The sequence below is a fragment of the Impatiens glandulifera genome, chromosome 4 (assembly GCF_907164915.1).
Source record: "Impatiens glandulifera chromosome 4, dImpGla2.1, whole genome shotgun sequence".
Classification (NCBI taxonomy): domain Eukaryota; kingdom Viridiplantae; phylum Streptophyta; class Magnoliopsida; order Ericales; family Balsaminaceae; genus Impatiens; species Impatiens glandulifera.
The window spans coordinates 36,784,042-36,803,474 of record NC_061865.1 but is presented as its reverse complement, the minus strand read 5'-3'; the positions used below and the strand labels follow the sequence as shown (position 1 = coordinate 36,803,474).

General features: G+C 28.7%; 1 protein-coding gene across 1 annotated transcript; it reads right to left on the bottom strand.

Moving 5' to 3' along the window:
- Window positions 1–10,033: 10,033 nt before the first annotated feature.
- On the bottom strand, window positions 10,034–15,391 carry LOC124935078 (cytochrome P450 76A1-like). Its single transcript, XM_047475539.1, has 3 exons — window positions 15,368–15,391; window positions 13,061–14,008; window positions 10,034–10,762 (listed from the first exon to the last, which is right to left on the bottom strand). The coding sequence occupies exons 1-3, from the start codon at window positions 15,389–15,391 to the stop codon at window positions 10,148–10,150; spliced, it is 1,587 nt and encodes a 528-aa protein (XP_047331495.1). The 3' UTR covers window positions 10,034–10,147.
- Between the last annotated feature and the right edge of the window lie 4,042 nt (window positions 15,392–19,433).

Sequence of the window (19,433 nt, the reverse complement as noted above, 5' to 3'; positions counted from 1 at the left end):
CAAAAGTTCTGTATTTCATTTCGTAATTGAAAATTTGAGTTTTTTCAAATTTTCTACTATGATTGTGTTTGATCTGTTCTAAGATTTGTTTATGTAATTTCTATGTTTAGAATCATTATATACATCATGTATGAACTTTTTATTGAAACATATCAAATCAAATTAACCTAAATCAAGAATTTCGAAAATTTAAGTTTGAAAACTGGATTTTTTTATCCAGTTATTTGCTATACATGTTTGTTAATGTTATGATGAATTCTAAGCAACTGTAACAACGTTTTGACAATGTTTGATCCAACTACGATTTTAAAATTTAAACTTAAAAAACTGGATTTTTGAAATCTTGTGTTCTTGAGTTTGATCTGAATTTGTTGATTCAATTAGTTGTTATACATGTTTGTTAACATGTTAGGATGAATTCCAAGTAATTGTTTCAACATTTTAATCATGTTTGATCAAATTGAGTTTTTGATTTTTTTGGATTTTGATTCAATTTTCTTATTCTTGTTTTGGTTAAGTTCAACTATATTTATCCTTTCAAAGCTAATGGAACAAAAATCAGACGTTGAAATGGCCTAATTTGAAAATTCCCAAAATTTGACATAGAAATGGTATTTTGAAATTGATATTTGTAAAGATCTTGATATCATGATTTATGTTAGGACTTTTGTTCTTCATGATCATATAGCTAACTGTAGCTCATAGATCATGATTCCATGATCTGAATCAAAAGTTAAAGCTCTTTGAAATTTTAACCAAATCAAGAACACCTCGGTCTTACATTCGACTGTGGATCTTAGCCGGCGACCGAGGAGTCCGACCGAGGGACCTAGCCAATGACCGAGAATCTGTTTGGGAAAATGACATGGGACCAATAATCCAAAGACTAGTGTTCTTTAGCTCTGACCGAGGACCAGGACTAGTGTTCTTGAGGAAGGACCGAGCCCTAGGACAAATGGTTTTAGCCTAGGACCATGGAGATCGACCGAGTCCTCCCCTTAGCTTAGGACCGAGTTTTATAACCTAATATCGAGCCTTATTTTTGACATAGGACCGAAAGCCTTTAGCCTATGACCAATGATTAGAACGGGAGCCTTTAGCTTAGAACCGATGATTAGGATCGAGCCTCCTAGACCTAGAACCGGTAAAACTAACCCTAACCTTAAACCTAGGACTGATAATTACTTAACCCTGGGACCGAGCATCTGGACTAGTAGACTTGACTTGAGACCGAGCCTCCCAAGTCTACGAGCGAATCGCCTAAGTTTGGGACCGAGCCTCCTGAACCTAGGACCGATCTCTCTGGTCTCTTGAACCATATGACTCGAGCCCTAGTCCAGACAACCCAATCTTGACCGAGCCCGACTAAGCCTTGATCGACCAAATCAAACCCAGACCCTAGGAATCCGGTCCTAAGGCCTGTTTGGTTCCACTTTTCAAAATCCAAAATTATTTTTGTAATTTTGGAACCAAAACCCATTTTCAAATAATCTTGAAAGGTCATAATTTTTTTTTCGGGATTTTTCTTAAACCAATGATTATGATAAGACCCCGTTTGGAATTTATTTTTAAATTCTAACATTTTCCTCTAATATTTTCAGGTTTTGTTAAATCTAAATACCAGTACACACCCCCTTTTAAATAATTTTGTATAATTATTTAAACCCATCTTTGCTTAAGACCTTAGACTACTAATTAAAGGTAATAAGTGTTATAATTGGATTTATGAAAGTCACACTTTGTTTATTTTAGAAGATTTTTTAAAACCGTCCTTAGGCGGGCGTGGAGGACATAGCGCGAAAGCCCTTTTTCGAGCTTAAACAGATCACGAACCACCATTTTCAGAAACTCTAGTATAAATATGTTTCTACACGTATCATTTTATTGATTTTCATAAAATTACTTGGCGACTCTGATTTTCAAATAAATAATCTTTTGAATTAGTTATGTTTGATTAATTTAAACCAAGTTCTAGTTAAATTTTTATTTAGCTCCGACATTATTTAGATTTGAACAAAGGATTAATTATTTTTACATAATTAATTTCTTATCGGTCCAGATATTTTCAAAATCTTTTAAAAACTAAATGTTTTATTTTAAAAGATACCTGACACGCAAACCAAAGTTGAAACACATCAAACCTCAAGCCACCCTACTATATATATTCTACTCATGTTGCCACGCGTTTTCCTTACCGCGACCCGTGCTAAGCTATGGTCCTATGGATGCGGGAGATAGATTGATCCGCTGGGGGTTACAACTCTCTTGGAGACTCTGTTGGGTACCTTGTTATTTTAAAAAGAATAAAATTAACAAAACTCTGGCTATTTATAAATTTTTATTTATAATAGTCCACCTCACAGGGTTTGTCACCCTAATATGTACTTAAGGTTTTATAATGTGTTAGGATCGGCTTTATCGATAGAGACGGGGGTCTGGCTATTGATGACGACTTCGGATAAACGGTTTGATAGAAATCCTATTAGGGATTAATATCTCTTTCTATTCTTCGCAAATCCTTCGAACTCTTGAAACTGATTCAAGTGCAGAAATGTTCGTCGGATTTGAAGCTTTGAACCAATGAAAGATGAATGACAGAAAGTAAAGAACAAAAGAAGTTGTTTATGGATGTTCGGAGCAAACTCTCCTACGTCACCCCTTCTTCCAACCACCGAAAGGATTCACTATACTTCTTTGAATCAAATACAGTTCATTAATCTAGCTAACTCTTTGTTGAACAAAACAACCTTTGTTCAACTTACAACACTGAAGTTTTCTCATAGAAAAGACAATATGTAATACAATGTATTCACAGCTAGATGATAAGTGAGATGTTTGATTTTATAAACTTTCTTGAAAGAAAAATAAAGCAGCTCTTTCTTTCTTGTATTTTTCAGCCAGCGATTTGTCCGTTGTTTTAGGCATCAATTTATTCTTGAAAAGCTTCAACGGTCAAATCCTTCTTTTGGACACATGTCATCTTTCCGTTGGATGTACTATCCATGAGGTATTGGGTAGTACAGCAGAAAAAGATTCTTGAGATCGTGGGTAGTACAATGCAATAGAAGAAAATTTGAAATATGGCATACGTGGCGGTTATTCATTTGTTGAGCTCTACTGTCAGCTGCATGGAATACTCTGCTGCCAGCTGCCAGGAAGAGCATCTTCCTTCAGATACCTATCTGATCATCTTAGCCGTTCATCTGATTAGACGCCCCCATCTGATTAGTCTATTAGACGCCTCATCTCGACCGTTCATCTGATTAGACGTAATCAGTCTATTAGAAGCCCCCATCTAACAGTCTATTAGACGCCTCCATCTAACATTAGACCCCCACGACTAACCACACTGGTTAGACTGCACGTCTAACTCCACTAGTTAGACTGCACGTCTAACTTTCTCTTTCTAGACTGCACGTCTAACTCCACTGGTTAGACTGCACGTCTAACATTCTCTTTATAGACTGCACGTCTAACTTCACTAGTTAGACCCCCACGTCTAACATTAGACGTTTTCCATATAATCGGTCTATTAGACGTTTTTCATAAAACCGGTCTAACTCCGCGTTGACTTTCAGCTGTGTCTGCAAATTAACAAAACTCTAATTATTAATTCTGCACCTGGTGAGATTCAAACCCAAGTCACCTTAATGACAGGCGGGCATGCTTACCACTACACCACTTAAGATGTTGATACCTAAATATATATTTATATATTTGATATGACTAACAATTATTAAACATAGTTTTATCCAAAAACTATTTCATCAATCATCAAATCAAAATTTTTTAAATCAATTAAAAATTTCAACCCAACAATCTCTCCATTTTTGATTATTTAAACTAAATTATCAAAACTAGTTTAAACATTAAAAATTTCAACCCAACATCATGTATATAAGTTCTACCCTAATAATTACCTTGAAGGGGTATATCATCCTGGATTACGTGAATGAGTACCATATCGGAATTATGTACTTCTACAAACTACTTTTCGACCGATCATACCGGTCTGTGACTAAGAGATGTTGCGTGAGGAAAAACTAGGAACCTTGAGTGGATCCCCCAATCGGATTCTAGGTTCGAGCAAGTCATGCGGCAAGTTCAGCTCGCAAACTTAATTGATAAAGTGTTTGGTAGACTAAGTGTTTAACATACAAGAATTAATCGCACTCGAAAGAGAACAACGTTCTACTAAACAAATAAAAGTTAATTTTTTTTATTAGAATAACCAACCTAGCAAGTTATCAAAATAAACAATAAGACATTTTACAAATGTGTACTATTTGTGAAAACTTTAAAAACATAAACTAATTGTCTAATCTTTATAGCATTAGAACTTTTTTTTTCTATTATTTAATTAGTTTTTTTTCTTCTTAGAAAACCATAATTTTAATAATTTCATATTCTAATTTTTTTCAAACGAATTAAATATATTAGTTTAGCGTCAAAATCACCCTTCATCTCTTTTTGTTACAAAGAGTTTAAAAATTAATTGAAGTCATGGAATGTAAAGTTTAAATTTAAAAGTCATCAAATAATTTAGGTTTTATAGTATGTTCTTTTTCACAAACCATAGACTTGGTAGTTTTCTTTATTTTACTCTCAAATTGAAAATATTATTAATACATAAAAATGTAAGTAAACAAAGGATTTCATTTTTCTTATTATTGTCCCAACAAATGGTTTTAACCAAACTCTCAAAATAAATTATAATTGAATTAACAATAACAATGACATTGTCATTTCGAAGAATTTGGGTATTGTTTGCAAATTCCTCAGCTATGCAAAATGCCCAAAATAGTTAAAAAAGTGTATTATCTAATTTTTTTTAAACTAATAACATAATATTATAAATTTAATTTTAGGAGTAACCTGCATAATATTCCATATACATTTAACTAAGTTTGAAATATTTTTCTATACATGATCTTGTTTTAAATTGCTTAATACATTTATTTTATTTAAAATTATTTCTTGTACATTTATTTTTGTTTAATATTGTTCATTATATATATTTATTTTATTTGAATTTATATTATAAATATCTACAAATATTTAAAAATTTAAAAATCATTAAGTTGGGTTGAAAATAACCATAAATTCCATTTATATGTCCTATATATTCATATTTTATTTTCTAAGTTCTACTACGGAAAATTTCTCACTTTCGTCTTGATATTACTTATTCGACTCTATTCTCAAATAATAATGGATCTGCTCAATTTTATTTACAGACCTTGATGTTACATACTAAAGCGACGTCGAAGTTCTTACTCATTCGTCTAGTCCATATTTAGATATTGTGTGCTTGTCTTATTCTCCAAAAATTATATCTATAAATAAAGAATGTTGAAAAAGATAAAAATGTTTAATATTCATATTATTTACATTTGATAAAGTTTACGAAATATAAAATATGACATCACAATAAAAACTTGTAATATGCTTAAATTGCATAATTGTAAAATACTTGTACCAAAAATGTGATTTCCCATTAATAAGAATTAATTGAGAATTAGAAGGAATGTAATTTGATTTTTTTTTTTAGAGACACTTATAGTGAGATTAAAAACAAAATTCTATCTAATTTTAATTGAATTTAGTAGTCAGGGAAGGTCGTGATTTTCTATACAATTATGATAAAAATAAATGCAATAATTAATTAAAAGTTGCACAATATTAATGTTTATAAAATAAAAAATCTAAACTAACAATAAATTCAATTAAGTGAATCTCATTTCATATATTTTTTTAGTAAGATAGGAGGAAGGAAATTAGGCGAGAATATTTTGAAAAAAAAAATAACTTAGTAATTTAATTAACTGAAAAAATAATAATATTTATTTTCTCTCAACAACCTTATTTTTTTTAATCCAATTTTCTCTATTTATCACTCTGTCATAATTTTTATATACAAGGTCACAAATATGATTGGATCTATAAAAATGCCCAATGCCAAGTCAAAGCCCAGTGATTATATATTTTTACTATCAAATTAAAAATATTATTAATCAATAAAAAATGACTTTATTTCTTTTATTATTGTCTCAACAAATGCTTTTAACTAACCTCTAAAAATAAATTATAATTGAATTAACAATCACAATGACATGTCCAACCAGTTTTATATTGTTTTTTGCAAAATCCTCCTTTACATCCATTTATGCAAAATGCCCAACATTTTCCATTAGTTTTAGGATTGTCATCAACTCCGGGCTTACAATAACCCATTGAAGGATAGTCGCGACAACATCTAGAAGCTTCAACCTTGTTTCCTGATCATTCAAAATTTAATTAGAACAAAATTTAAGAAAATTAATAATTTAAAATGATAAGTCTCCATAAAAGATCTTAATTTTGTTGTTTAATATTTGATCTTACAAAATGAAAACATTACCCACCTATACATAGGACTAGGATAAGAGCAAGAAAAAGTGCTAAAAATCGTGATGACCTCATCTAAATTTATTTCTTCTTGCTAAAATAATTGTTAGATGGAATGAATGTGATTTTCTTTTATACAAATATTCTAATTTATAGTGAAAATAAATGAGACAAAAGTAATTAAATGTATTAATTAAAAAATTTATCATATATCTATAACACTTTATATAATAATAAAAATATTTGTATATATCTTTTACTTTTCTATTTTATTTATTTATTTATAATTATAATCAGAAGAATTTTATAAATTATTTCATACTTTTATCATATTTTGTCAAAAAAATTTAAAAAAATTATGATAAATAAATTTTTTTGTACATTTGTTTTAATATATTCTCATTATACATAATTAATATTTTCTCTCTCATAATAAATTTTATATTATTATACAATTATTCTAATTTACATGAAAATAAGTGAGACAAAAATAATGAAGTGTATTAATTTAAAAAATTTATCATATATCTATAACACTTTATATAATAATAATACAAATATTTGTATATATCTTTTACTTTTCTATTTTTTTTATTTTTTTATATATATAATTAGAAGACTTTTATAAATTATTTCATACTTTTATCATATTTTGTCAAAAATTATAAAAAGTATGATAAATAAATTTTCTGTACATTTATTTATATATATTCTCATTATAAATATCTACAAATATTTAAAATGTTAAAAAGTATTAAGTTGGGTTGAAAATAACCATAAATTACTTTTATATGTCCTATATTTATATTTTATTTTCTAAGTTCTACTACGGAAAATTTCTCACTTTCGTCTTGGTATTACTTATTCCACTCTATTCTCAAATAATAACGAATTTGCTCAATTCTATTTCCAGACATTGATGTTTCATATTGAAGCGGCGACGTCGTCAAAGTTCTTACTCATTCGTCTCGTCCATATTTAGATATGGTGTGTTTGTCTTATTCCCCAAAAACGATATCTATAAATAAAGAATGTTGAAGAAGATAAAATGTTCGATATTCATATTATTTACATTTGATAAAGATTACGAAATATAAAATAACATTACGATAAAAACCTGTAATATGCTTGAATTGCATGTAAAGTACTTATACCAAAAATGTGATTTCCCATTAATTGGGAATTATAAAGAATGTAATTTGATTTTTTTTTAAGAGACACTTATAGTGATAGATTAAAAACAAAATTTAGTAGGAAATGAAGGTCATGATTTTCGATACAATTATGATAAAAAAATGCAATAATTAATTAAAAGTTGCACAATATTAATGTTTATAAAATAAAAAATATAAACTAACAATAAATTCAATTACAGTGTGTTTGATGAGGGGAATTGGAATTAGAATTGGCATTGAAATTCTAATTCTAAATTCCATGAGAAATGACATTGAATTACAATTCAATTCCTATGTTTAGAAAATTTATAGAATTGTAATTCAATTCAAATTCTTATGTTTGGGAAAATGATAGAATTATAATTCAATTCCAATTCTTATGTTTGTAAATAAAATATCGGTTCAAAATGTTAACTTATTAAATATGTTTTCACGTTGTTGACATGTTTAACACATTTAACACGTTTTTAACATGTTTAACACGTTTTTTATACGTTTAACACATTTAAACACATTTTTGACATGTTTAACACGTTTTCACACTTAAAACACATTTTCACACGTTTAACATGTTTTTTCACGTTTTTAATATTTTTAATACGTTTAACATGTTTTTCACACGTTTTGACAAGTATAACACGAAATTCACGTTTTAGCACGTTTTTGACATGTTTAACACGTTTTTTACACGTTTAACATACTTTTTACGTTTTTGGCACGTTAAACATGTTTTTGGCATGTTTAACACATTTTATACGTTTTTACACATTTAACATGTTTTGGCACATTTAACACGTTTTTCACGTTTAACATGTTTTTCACGTTTAACATGTTTTTCACGTTTTTGGCACATTTAACACATTTTTGACATTTTTAATACGTTTAACATGTTTTTCACATGTTTTAATAAGTCTAACACGTTTTATCCGATCATCTCCTCTTTATCCGAGTTTTATCAATTCATTTCCAATAAATAACAATATTATTTTCACCAACTCACTTTCCTCAACTAACCAACATATTCTTTAATCTCTCTTTATAATTATTACAAATTTCACCAAGTGAGATGGTTAAAATATTAATCTTATATTGTGAGGTTGTAAGTTCAAAAATTGTGTATATTACATTTTTATTTAATTTTCTAAAGTTTATGTTGGGTGGGTCAACCCGACTCGATTCAAGTATCAATTTACTCTCATATAAATATTCAAATTAACCACAGCTCTCGCCCCGACAATCCGAACACTTTAAAAATTAAGCATTATTATTATTATATATATATATATAGATATATAGATTACTTAGTTAAAAGTTTAACTTATATTATTACAATGTCACGCGTTCATCAAATTTGGCATTAAATTTAAAATATAAAGTGTTTAGCCTAGTTAGTTAAAGAGTTGTACTTGTTTTTGTTAGTTTGCAAGTTCGAAACATGCATATAACATTTTTAGTTTTATTTTTAACCGTTTTAAGTTTATGGGCGGGTCAACTTATAATACGACTTAAGTATCCATTTACTCTCACACTATAACCAAATTAACTACAACTGTCAACCCAACAATCCGAATATTTTAAAAATTAAGTATTATTATTATTATTATTATTATTATTATTATATATATATATATATATATATATATATATATATATATTAATGTTTTCATTTGTTTGCAATGCTTACTTCTATATTCAATTTTATTAGAGAGTTAATTTGTAGCCCAACTTTTTAGTTTAAATCTTTAAAAACACTTTAAATAAGTGTTGGAGTTTAATTTTAGGTAGTTGTAGTAATAATTGTATTGGTGTATGTAAGCATTTTTATCTTGTATTATGAGTTTAATTGTTGTTGCTCTCTAAGTATATTTGTAAGATTATTTGTTGATAGTCTTTTGTCACACATTTAATATACAAAGTGAATCTTCTTGTTAAGGATTAAACATTAGCTTATATATTATGATTTTTGATTTAATTGTTCGAAATATAATTAGCATTCTAGTTTAGTCAACCACTCGATTTTCTCTCAAAAGATGATAATATGTTTTTAAAAAAAAGTATTCACAAAAAAAAAGTAACTATATGAGTGTATCAATTCTGTTGAAGAAATGATTTTGACAAATTTTTATCATCTTAAAATACATCCATTTTTTTTTTTTGTTTAAGTGACATTATAGTTAAATCGTTAAAATGATAACAAGAGCTCTACTAATTAATAGGGATGGGAATGTACTCTTATCAAAAAAAGACAAATAATTTATACTTAAGTTTTTTCTTTAACCATTAGTTATACCTTATCAATTCTTAATTATTTATTGAAAGTTTTATGTGGATGTCATAGCATATGATTTTTTATTTTATATATATTATGTTATGTTACTTGCATCAATTTTTTGGTAATGTTTACACTAAAATAATATTCAAATAAAAATAAAAAAGGGTTTAATGAATTAATAATTAAGCATTATAATATATTTAATAAATATGTTTTAATCAATATTTATTGTAATTAAGAGATAACATTAACTTATGCATATGCATGAAATATAGAAATACTCAGATCACTATATCAATTATTTGAAAACAAATTAAACTACATTGCATTTCTTCGGTATCAGCAAAAGAGGTTCCATTTTCCTCACAGTGACCCCCATTCTTTCCTTCCAATCGATATTTGCGCTTGTCACCCCGTTACAAAGCTCCCAATCAAACTCATGAAGTAGCGTTCCCAGAACTAGGTGCAACATCCGATGGGCCAATGGCACGCCTGCACACATTCTTCGCCCTGCCCCAAACGGTATCATCTCATAATGTTGCCCTTTGTAGTCAATATCCGAGCCCAAAAACCTCTCTGGCTGAAAAACATTCGGATTTTCCCAAGATTCAGGGTCTCTTCCGATTGCCCATGCATTAACAAACATTTGTGTGCCTTTGGGTATATCGTACCCCATGAAAGTAGTATCTTCTATGGCTCTTCTAGGAACTAGAAACGGGATAGGTGGGTGTAAACGCAGTGTTTCTTTTACCACGGCTTGTAAGTATGGGAGGCTATCGATGTCGGCCTCTTCCATTTTCCTGTCACCAAGAACTTTGAAGAGTTCAGTCTTGGCTTTGGACATCGAGTCACCCGGGCTGCATAATAACTCTGTGAATGCCCATTCGATTGTGCTACTGGTTGATTCTGATCCTGCTAAGAAAATTTCCTGCATAAATCATATGAACAATTGGTAAGGAAATTGAGGGGTGTTGACTAGTTCATGTTCATTTAGTAAAAAAGAGTATGGACAAGTGATTATTAAGTGAGTCAATCCACAAGAATCAAACAACCTTCAGCATGTATTCTTCTAATAAGTATTTCAACCTTACTAATGAAAGGTAATCTCAAAGTTTTGATGAAGAAAATCAAATGGATGACAAATAAGTTTAGTCTTTTGAAAGAACTAGCATAAGGAAGAAAGATTAATTTTGAAATAGTGAGACTCTTTTCACTTAAGGGAGAAAGATGTAAAAATAAGGATGTTTTCAAGCACAAGACATGAAATAACAATCAAAATCTCATGAAATTATAGAATTTGTATTTGGTATGTTAAATTTAAACTAGGAGAGTCAAAATTTTAGAATTTTCTATTTTAGAATTAATGTTTAGATTAACTGATGTATGGTCTTTTTTTAAGATTTTTTTGTTAAAAAATCTAATATAGTATAGATGGTTGTGTTTAAAGTAACAGATGCACTTGCTCTAAGAATACAAATAGCTATGCATATGTACACCAATAATAAATGCACAAATTTGAAGAAATCATCATCTCACCGTTGACGTTGACGGAGTATCATTTTTTAGAGCCACATATGCTCTAGATGTCAAACTAGATTGGCTTTGTATCATTTCGTTAAAAAATAAAATAACATTCTAACATAGAGTTATAGAAGAAGGATTGTACATGGAGCAACTATAAAGTTCTGAATAACTAAGCAATGAATGTTTGGCGGTTCACTTCAAGAAAATTCTTTATAGATTCAAACAATCTCTAAGGAGATTAATGACACGAGGAATTTGATATGTCCCTAATATAACATAATCTAAAGAAAACCTCCTTATACCATGTGAAGTGAAAATAATAAATTCATTAAACTCTTATTATACGTTTAAATGAAATGTTAGTTATACGCAAAGATAAAGGATAAATTGTGATTAAAAAAATGAACAGATAACTTTAAAATAAAATATTAGGATGTGAAAATTAATATTTGAATAAAGATGCCTATATATTAAGAAGATTATTGACAGAGCGCCTAGGGGTAAGCTCAGCCCATGGCCTAGGGCATACCCAAACCTCTGGGCAGCCGAATAAATATATTAAAAAAAAAATCTTATTTTTCTTCTCTTTCTCTCCCTTTCCACTCATTTCCAAAATTCACCCTCTTTATTATAATAATTAAAAAAACTCAAATTTAATACTTTGATTCAGATAATAAATTATGTGTATGGGGCATCCCATTTTTCCAGGCCGGTTCTGATTATTGATAGCTTCATTCAATAGACAATACATGGTCAATATATGTGATAAGTGGGTCCTTAGTAAATAATTTTAAATTAAGAATGTATAGGTTGTTGGGTGAATAACTTTTTAAATTTAAAAATAATAATAATTCAATATGTATCCGTGAATATAAATTAAATAAGGAAGGGCCGGTTTATTAAATTTTATTATCCTAATTGACAAGTCTAAATTAATTAACTCTTCAAATATTATAAAAAAGAAGTTTAATAAAAAAAAAAAATTAAGAGTATTCTTTTGTTTTTATCTTATGTATTTAAGGACTCGTACTTATATACTTTAAGCAATTACTAATAAATGAAATCAATAAATTTAATGATAATCAATATTAAAATAAAATATATATTATTCATTAAAATAAAAAATCAATCTTAGATGTCCTTACTAAGAAACATTTACATTAGGCGATGACCAGTGTCCACTTATCGTGTTCCATTATATATCACCTTCACATATTATATTTACTTTTTATTCTAGCTTCACTATGTTTAACAAATTTTATAAAATGATTAATTTTTATAAAGATATAAAATGATAAATGGTGGTACACAAAATTTCAAACAACAAATTAGCAACCTTAAAGGTAGTTTAGTGTGGTTGAATAATGAGATGCAATAAAAAAAATATAAAATAATTTGTGTTTCAAAATGTTAAAAAGAAATAAAATATTATATGAAAGACTCATTTAATTATCAAAAGAAGAAGGTTATGGAGCACTATTTTGGGGAGCGACTCGTACAGCGAAAGTGAGCTCGTTGTTATACGAAAGTGATCTCACTGTTATACAAAAGAGATCTCGTCCATTTTGTATAACAATGAGATCTTTTTCGTATAACAAAGAAGTCACTTTCATATAACAGCGAATTCACTTTCGTATAACAGTGAAATCACTTTCGCATACGAGTTGCTCCCCAAAATAGTGTTCGTAATCATTTTTCTTACCAAAATATATGTGACGACGTTATGTTGAGTCAATTTAGATGGCTCATCTTTTCCCTTCCCTTCAAAATCCAAAAGCACATCAAGAAAGTCTTTCTTCCCGTCGATGACGTCATCATCGCCGGCTACAGCCTGCTGCAGCTGCCGCCTCCGCCTCTCCTCTACACGTTCCTTCACAAACTCGCCGGCTATCTCCATTGCCTTCTTCAAATCTCTATTCATATTTCTCCAAAGCCCCTGAAGATCCAACCACCCAAGAACCGGAAACACATCCGCCATATTCGGGTGACCCGTCCACTCCATCAAACCCGTCATAGCCCCATAAAACTCCGACCCAACGCTCGAATCCGGATCCACTAGGTCCCTTGAAACCATCAAATTTCCAAGCAAGTTAAACGATGTCAAGAACACGAATCGAGCCAAATGAACCCCGTTTCGTGCACGACCCGTTTCGATCTCGGTTACTATCCAATTCATTAGCCCGTCAACGCACCGCCGACGAACGCCGACGGTCTCGTTGATTCGTTTTACAGTTAGCATTTCCATCGCGCTTATCCGTCTCAACGTTCGCCAATATGGGCCGGTCGGGGCTATGGCGACCGAACTATTGTGGTAATCTTGAGCCCGCATTAAGTTGCGGATGGCTCGGTCGGAGAAGGTGGCGTCGTGGTTCTTGAAGAGATCCATCGCCGCTTTTGTCGAGTTGATTGCTACGGTATTGATTGAGCCGAGCTTGAGCCAAATAACGGGGCCGTATTTTTCACCGAATTTAGCCACTGTGTGGTGTGGCATCGGGCCGAGATCAAATAAGTGGCCTACCACCGGCCAGGATGGTGGCCCTGGCGGAAGCTGCCGTGGCTTCCGACGGTACTGGCGGAGGAGGAGAAATGGTAACAATAGGAGTATTATTATAAACCAGAAAACCATTTTCACAGCTCTCTCTTCTCTCTTCTTCGGTTTAGAAATTTAGATATATCATGTATGTTATAATATAAAATAATGGCCAACTTTGTTTCTTTTGTTTGCCGAGCTCCACCTCTTCAGTTGGAACTCATTCAACTCGGAACTTTGATTGGATGAATTTTTTTAATTTATTTGAAAATTATTTTTTTATAATTTTAAAGTGGGTTAACATTTATTCGTTCACTGGCTTCACTCCAGTAGTCCAGTTTCATAAATATATATAAAAACCGAGCAGGCCAATATATATTATATGGGTAAGATATTAACTTATATATTAACTTATATATTATCACTCTATATTATAAAAATATATATGTAAGTATATTGTTTCACTGTTTTCAGGAATGGAAAAAAAAAATTTAGAGTGGGCTTAAAATAATAATGAAAATTTTTTGAAAAAAATAAGTATATAAAAGTAAAATTTTACTATTTTTTTAATAATTAGATGAAAAAACAACTAATTATATTAATTTTTTTTAAGAGATTAAGGGTAATGTTATATTTTACCGTAAAAAAATAAATTTTTTTTTGGGTGGGCTTGAGCCCACATGAGCCCCTACATAGATTCGTCCCTGACTGTTTTTGTTATCACATACATATTTTAACTTGTTTTAAGGCTTCGAGAATGATCTTTATTCTTTTATTATCAACCTTATTTATATTTAATTGATTTTCAATAATTATATATATATATATATATATATATATATAAAAGAGAAAATTGAATTTAAATATTTGAAATATTGTCATAGAGCCTATTATGTAAAATGTTGATATGATAATTTTAAAACAAACCAGATGTTCTGCAACTAAATTTCTTGTTCTCCTATTTCGGATCAATTAGAACCCAACTTCATTACTTTATTATTAAATTAAGTAGCGAGTTGAAAAAAATAAAAAGATATTTGAAACCCGAAATTATGTATAGGTCAATGAGAAGCGCAAATAAGTTAAACTTCATTCGCTTCACTCCGTTTTACATTACTAGACTGATAGCACACAATTCTAGTTTTACATGAATTTTACAATGTAAAATTGAATGAAGTTTGGCTGTAAAACTGAATGAAGCTTCATTTGATTCCGTAAATAATTAGTATGAAACTTGCTTCATTTGATTCCGTAAATAAAACATATTAATTATTTTATATTATATATAATTAATATATAAAAAACATATTTATTATTTTATTTATGATGTATTTAAAATAATTTAAATTAAGTGAAGCGAACCTTACAAAGTAGCGCTTGTTTCACTCTTTTGAGCGCTATAAATACCTAATGAAGCAAATCTCACAAGATAGCACTTGTTTCACTCATTTGAGCGATATAAATACATTGTGAAGCAACCTTCACCGGATAACGCTTATTCATCTTTTTTTTTTTTTTTTGCATGAATGCATAAATAATTTAAATGAACGTATAAATATTTTCAAATGAATGTGTTAGTGATTTTACATGAACATTTTATATATTTAATATATAATTATATAAAATATAAATACCTAGTGAAACAAGTCTCACCAGGTAGCGCTTGTTTCACTCATTTGAGCACTGTAAATACCTTGTGAAGCAACTCTCACCAGATAACGTTTGTTTCATCTTTTTTTTATTCTCTTGCAGGGTTTACATGAAGATATAAATACTTTTACTTGAACCTATAAATATTTTTATATGAACGCGTTAATGGTTTTACATGAACGTTGATATATATATATATATATATATATATATATATATATATATATATATAATATATAATTTTATAAAATAATTAAAATAAATTTATTTAAATATTTTGTAAATAAATTTTAAAATTTTATTTAAATATCTCAATCATAATTTTTTTAATTTTTTTTAAATATGTTGTTATATATATATATATATATATATATATATATATATATATATTTAATATATAATTATATAAATTATAAAATAATTAAAAAAAATTTATTAAAATATCTTACCAATAACATTAAAAAATTATATATATATATATAATTATATAAATTATAAAATAATTTGTACAAATTATTTTAAATATATCACAAATAAATTTATAAAATATATAAATTATAAAATAATTAATAATTCATACAAATTAAATAAAATATGTGACAATACAAATTAAATAAAATATGTGACAAATTAATTATGTATGCTATTTGTATATTTATATAAAGTATGACATAATTAATATAAATTATTAAATACATCATAAATAAAATAATAAATATTTTTTTATATATTAATTATATTTAATATATAATTATATATAATATAAAATAATTAATATGTATCTCACCAAGGTAACTCAGTGGTAAGAGTCGGTTTAAGAGACTAAAATGTCACGAGTTCGATTTCTTCTGTAACCACTTTGAGTTTAAGCGGGGGTTATGTTTGTGGGGTGTCATGTTAACTCTCATTTATTAAAATAAAATATAAAAATATTTAATATGTTTTATTTACAGACTCAAATGAAATGAAGCAAACTTCATATTAATTATATACGGAGTCAAATGAAGCTTTATTTTGTTTTACAATCAAACTTCATTCAGTTTTACATTGTAAAAACCATGTAAAAACAGAATTGTGTGCTATCAGTTTGGTAATGTAAAACGTCGTGAAACGAAGGAAGCTTCACTCATTTGCTCTTCTCATTGACCTGGACATAAATTCCGGTTCTAGATATCTCTTCTTTCTAATCCGCTGCTTAATTTAATAATAAAATAATGAAGTTGGGTTCATGTAATTCGGTAGTAGAATTCGGTAATAGAAGGTTTGATTTTAATGTTGTTAATTTTTGTTATTCTTTTAGTAAAAATACTTAAATTATTAATATATATTTTAAAGAAATAAAGAGTATTAACTAACCCAACTTTACAATAGTTTAGTTAGTATATCAACTCTCATTTTCTTTTGTACATTTATTATGATATTAAGATATTGTATTATATGGGATTTGTTAGGCTTTTTTGAATAAACAAATATTTAATAAGAAAAAGTAAATTATTATGATTTTAATTGGTTAAATTATTAATATGTTATTATTTATTTAAATTTAACTTTTATAAATATAATGTTAAGATATATTAATATTTGATTGATGAATTAAATATTTGAAAAAAATAAATTATAATAAGTATGTTTTAGAGCTATGTATAAAAGCTAAGAAAAATACTATGTTACATATATTATTAGAGCAGTTTTAGAGCTGGTTGATGATGATTTATTTAAAAAATTGTGGATGGTTAGTGATTTAAAAAAAAAATGAACATTTAAAAAAAAATTAAAACGTATTAACATATAATGTTAAAATATTTATTTAAAAATAAAATTAAATATTTTTTTATTAATGAATTGACACAGTGATTAAAAAATGAATAAAGTGATTTTTTTATTTAAAAAAATGGTAAACATACACCAATCATGTTATAATTTTAAATAAAAAATCTATTTATTTATAAATATTCTTGCATGTTTGAAATATGTAATTAAAATGACAAAAATGTTTCCGAGATTTTATTTTTTATTTTATAAATTTATAAATTGTGCTCTACAATCACTTGTGTCTCGTTATAACAAAATTATATATATATATATATATATATATATATATATATATATATATATATATATATATAATATTAATTTTGTAATTTGAGAATTTAAAAAATAAGTTAAGATTAGTTGAGTGTTTTTTTACTCATATTTTAAAACATTTTAATTGTTTTCTAAACTTTTTTGGTGTCTAATAACACAAAATTTTAAGTTATTAACTCTATATTATTTTATTTAAAATAAGTATAATATTGACGTTTTTTAATCTTATGTTAGAATATATTATGTGGCGCAACCCATCTAAAGGTTTTAGCCCATCTAAAAGTTGCTTTAACTTGGGTGCTAAGATAAATCTTTTATATATATATATATATATATATATATATATATATATATTCAATACAATTTTTTTCTCTATATTCTTACATGGTATCAGAGCCGCTACCGCTACCGTCAGATTTTGATTTCATCTGCCGCAATCTAGTTTAGTTCAATCATCGACGCAACAGTGCGGTCAAATTTTGATTTCAAATGTTCTTTTATTTTCATATCTGATTTGATTTTTTTAATTATCTATGGCTTTCTAATTCGCTGAGCGGTCGGAGTTCTTTATTGAACATTTTGATATATTTTGGCTGGTTATTGGTATTTTTTCCTTTATGTCTCTCAATACAGATCGTATGGAGGCATCTCGTATTAATGTTATGTTGTCAGGAGACACTATGATTTGTGGTTCAAATTTATGAAGAGTTTTTTGATTGGTAAGAAATTATGGCGATATGTCACTGGAGATTTGACTATACCAATAAAACATGTAGGATTTTCATCTACTCCGCCAACTACAAAAGAAACTGACGATTATTGTGTGGCTATTGATGACTGGGACAGTAAGAATCATACTATTCTTACCTGAATTCAAAATATGTCATCTAGGAATATCCAAATCTAGCTTCGACAAATGGATACCGCCAAGATGGCTTGGGATTATCTGAAAGATCAATTCCAAGCTACCAGAGGAATGTACCACTATCAATTATTGAGTTCGTTACATGCATTGAAACATGAGCTAGGACAATCCATAAACTATTATTTCTCTACTATCCAGTCACTCTAGGATGGCATTAATGAGGCCAACATTAATGAGAAACAACTAAGAGTCATTCAACTACTGATGAAGCTTGGCCCTAAGTACGAGTCTGTTCGTGGATCATTGCTCCATCGTCATCCATTGCCTTCGTTAGACATAACTATGAAGGAGATCTATTTTGAGGCTACTCGTCTTACCATACATCGATCTCCTACTACTAATTATGTTATGGCTGTTTCATCTTCTCTACCCGTGTTTCCTCGTAAGAATGCGCAAAAAGATGCTCGATCAGATAAGCCTACTAGATGTCGACGTTGTCCGAATGCTGATCATGTGTACATTCATTGCCCCAATATTGAGTGTCGTTATTGCCATCAAAAGGGTCATGTCCTTCATAAATGCCCAAAACTAGGTTATTCATCTTCCTTAGTTGGCTCTTCCTCCTCCATAGCCACCATTACAAATGATTTGCAGTCGCCTCCGTCCACTAATCCCACCCTTATGGATATTCATAAACTGTTCACTCAGGTTTTATCTGTCAATCCTTCATTAACCACCATATCAGGTAATCAACCATGGTTCGTAGACTCTGGTTGTTGTAACCATATGATATCTAACATTAATTTGTTGCATTCCCTACAACCTCTCACCACCTCACCTCCCATTCACACAACAAATGGTGCAACTATACACATTACACATACTGGTCATTCAACTTCAACATCTCTCCAAGATATCTACTACATTCCCCGTTTAACATTAAAC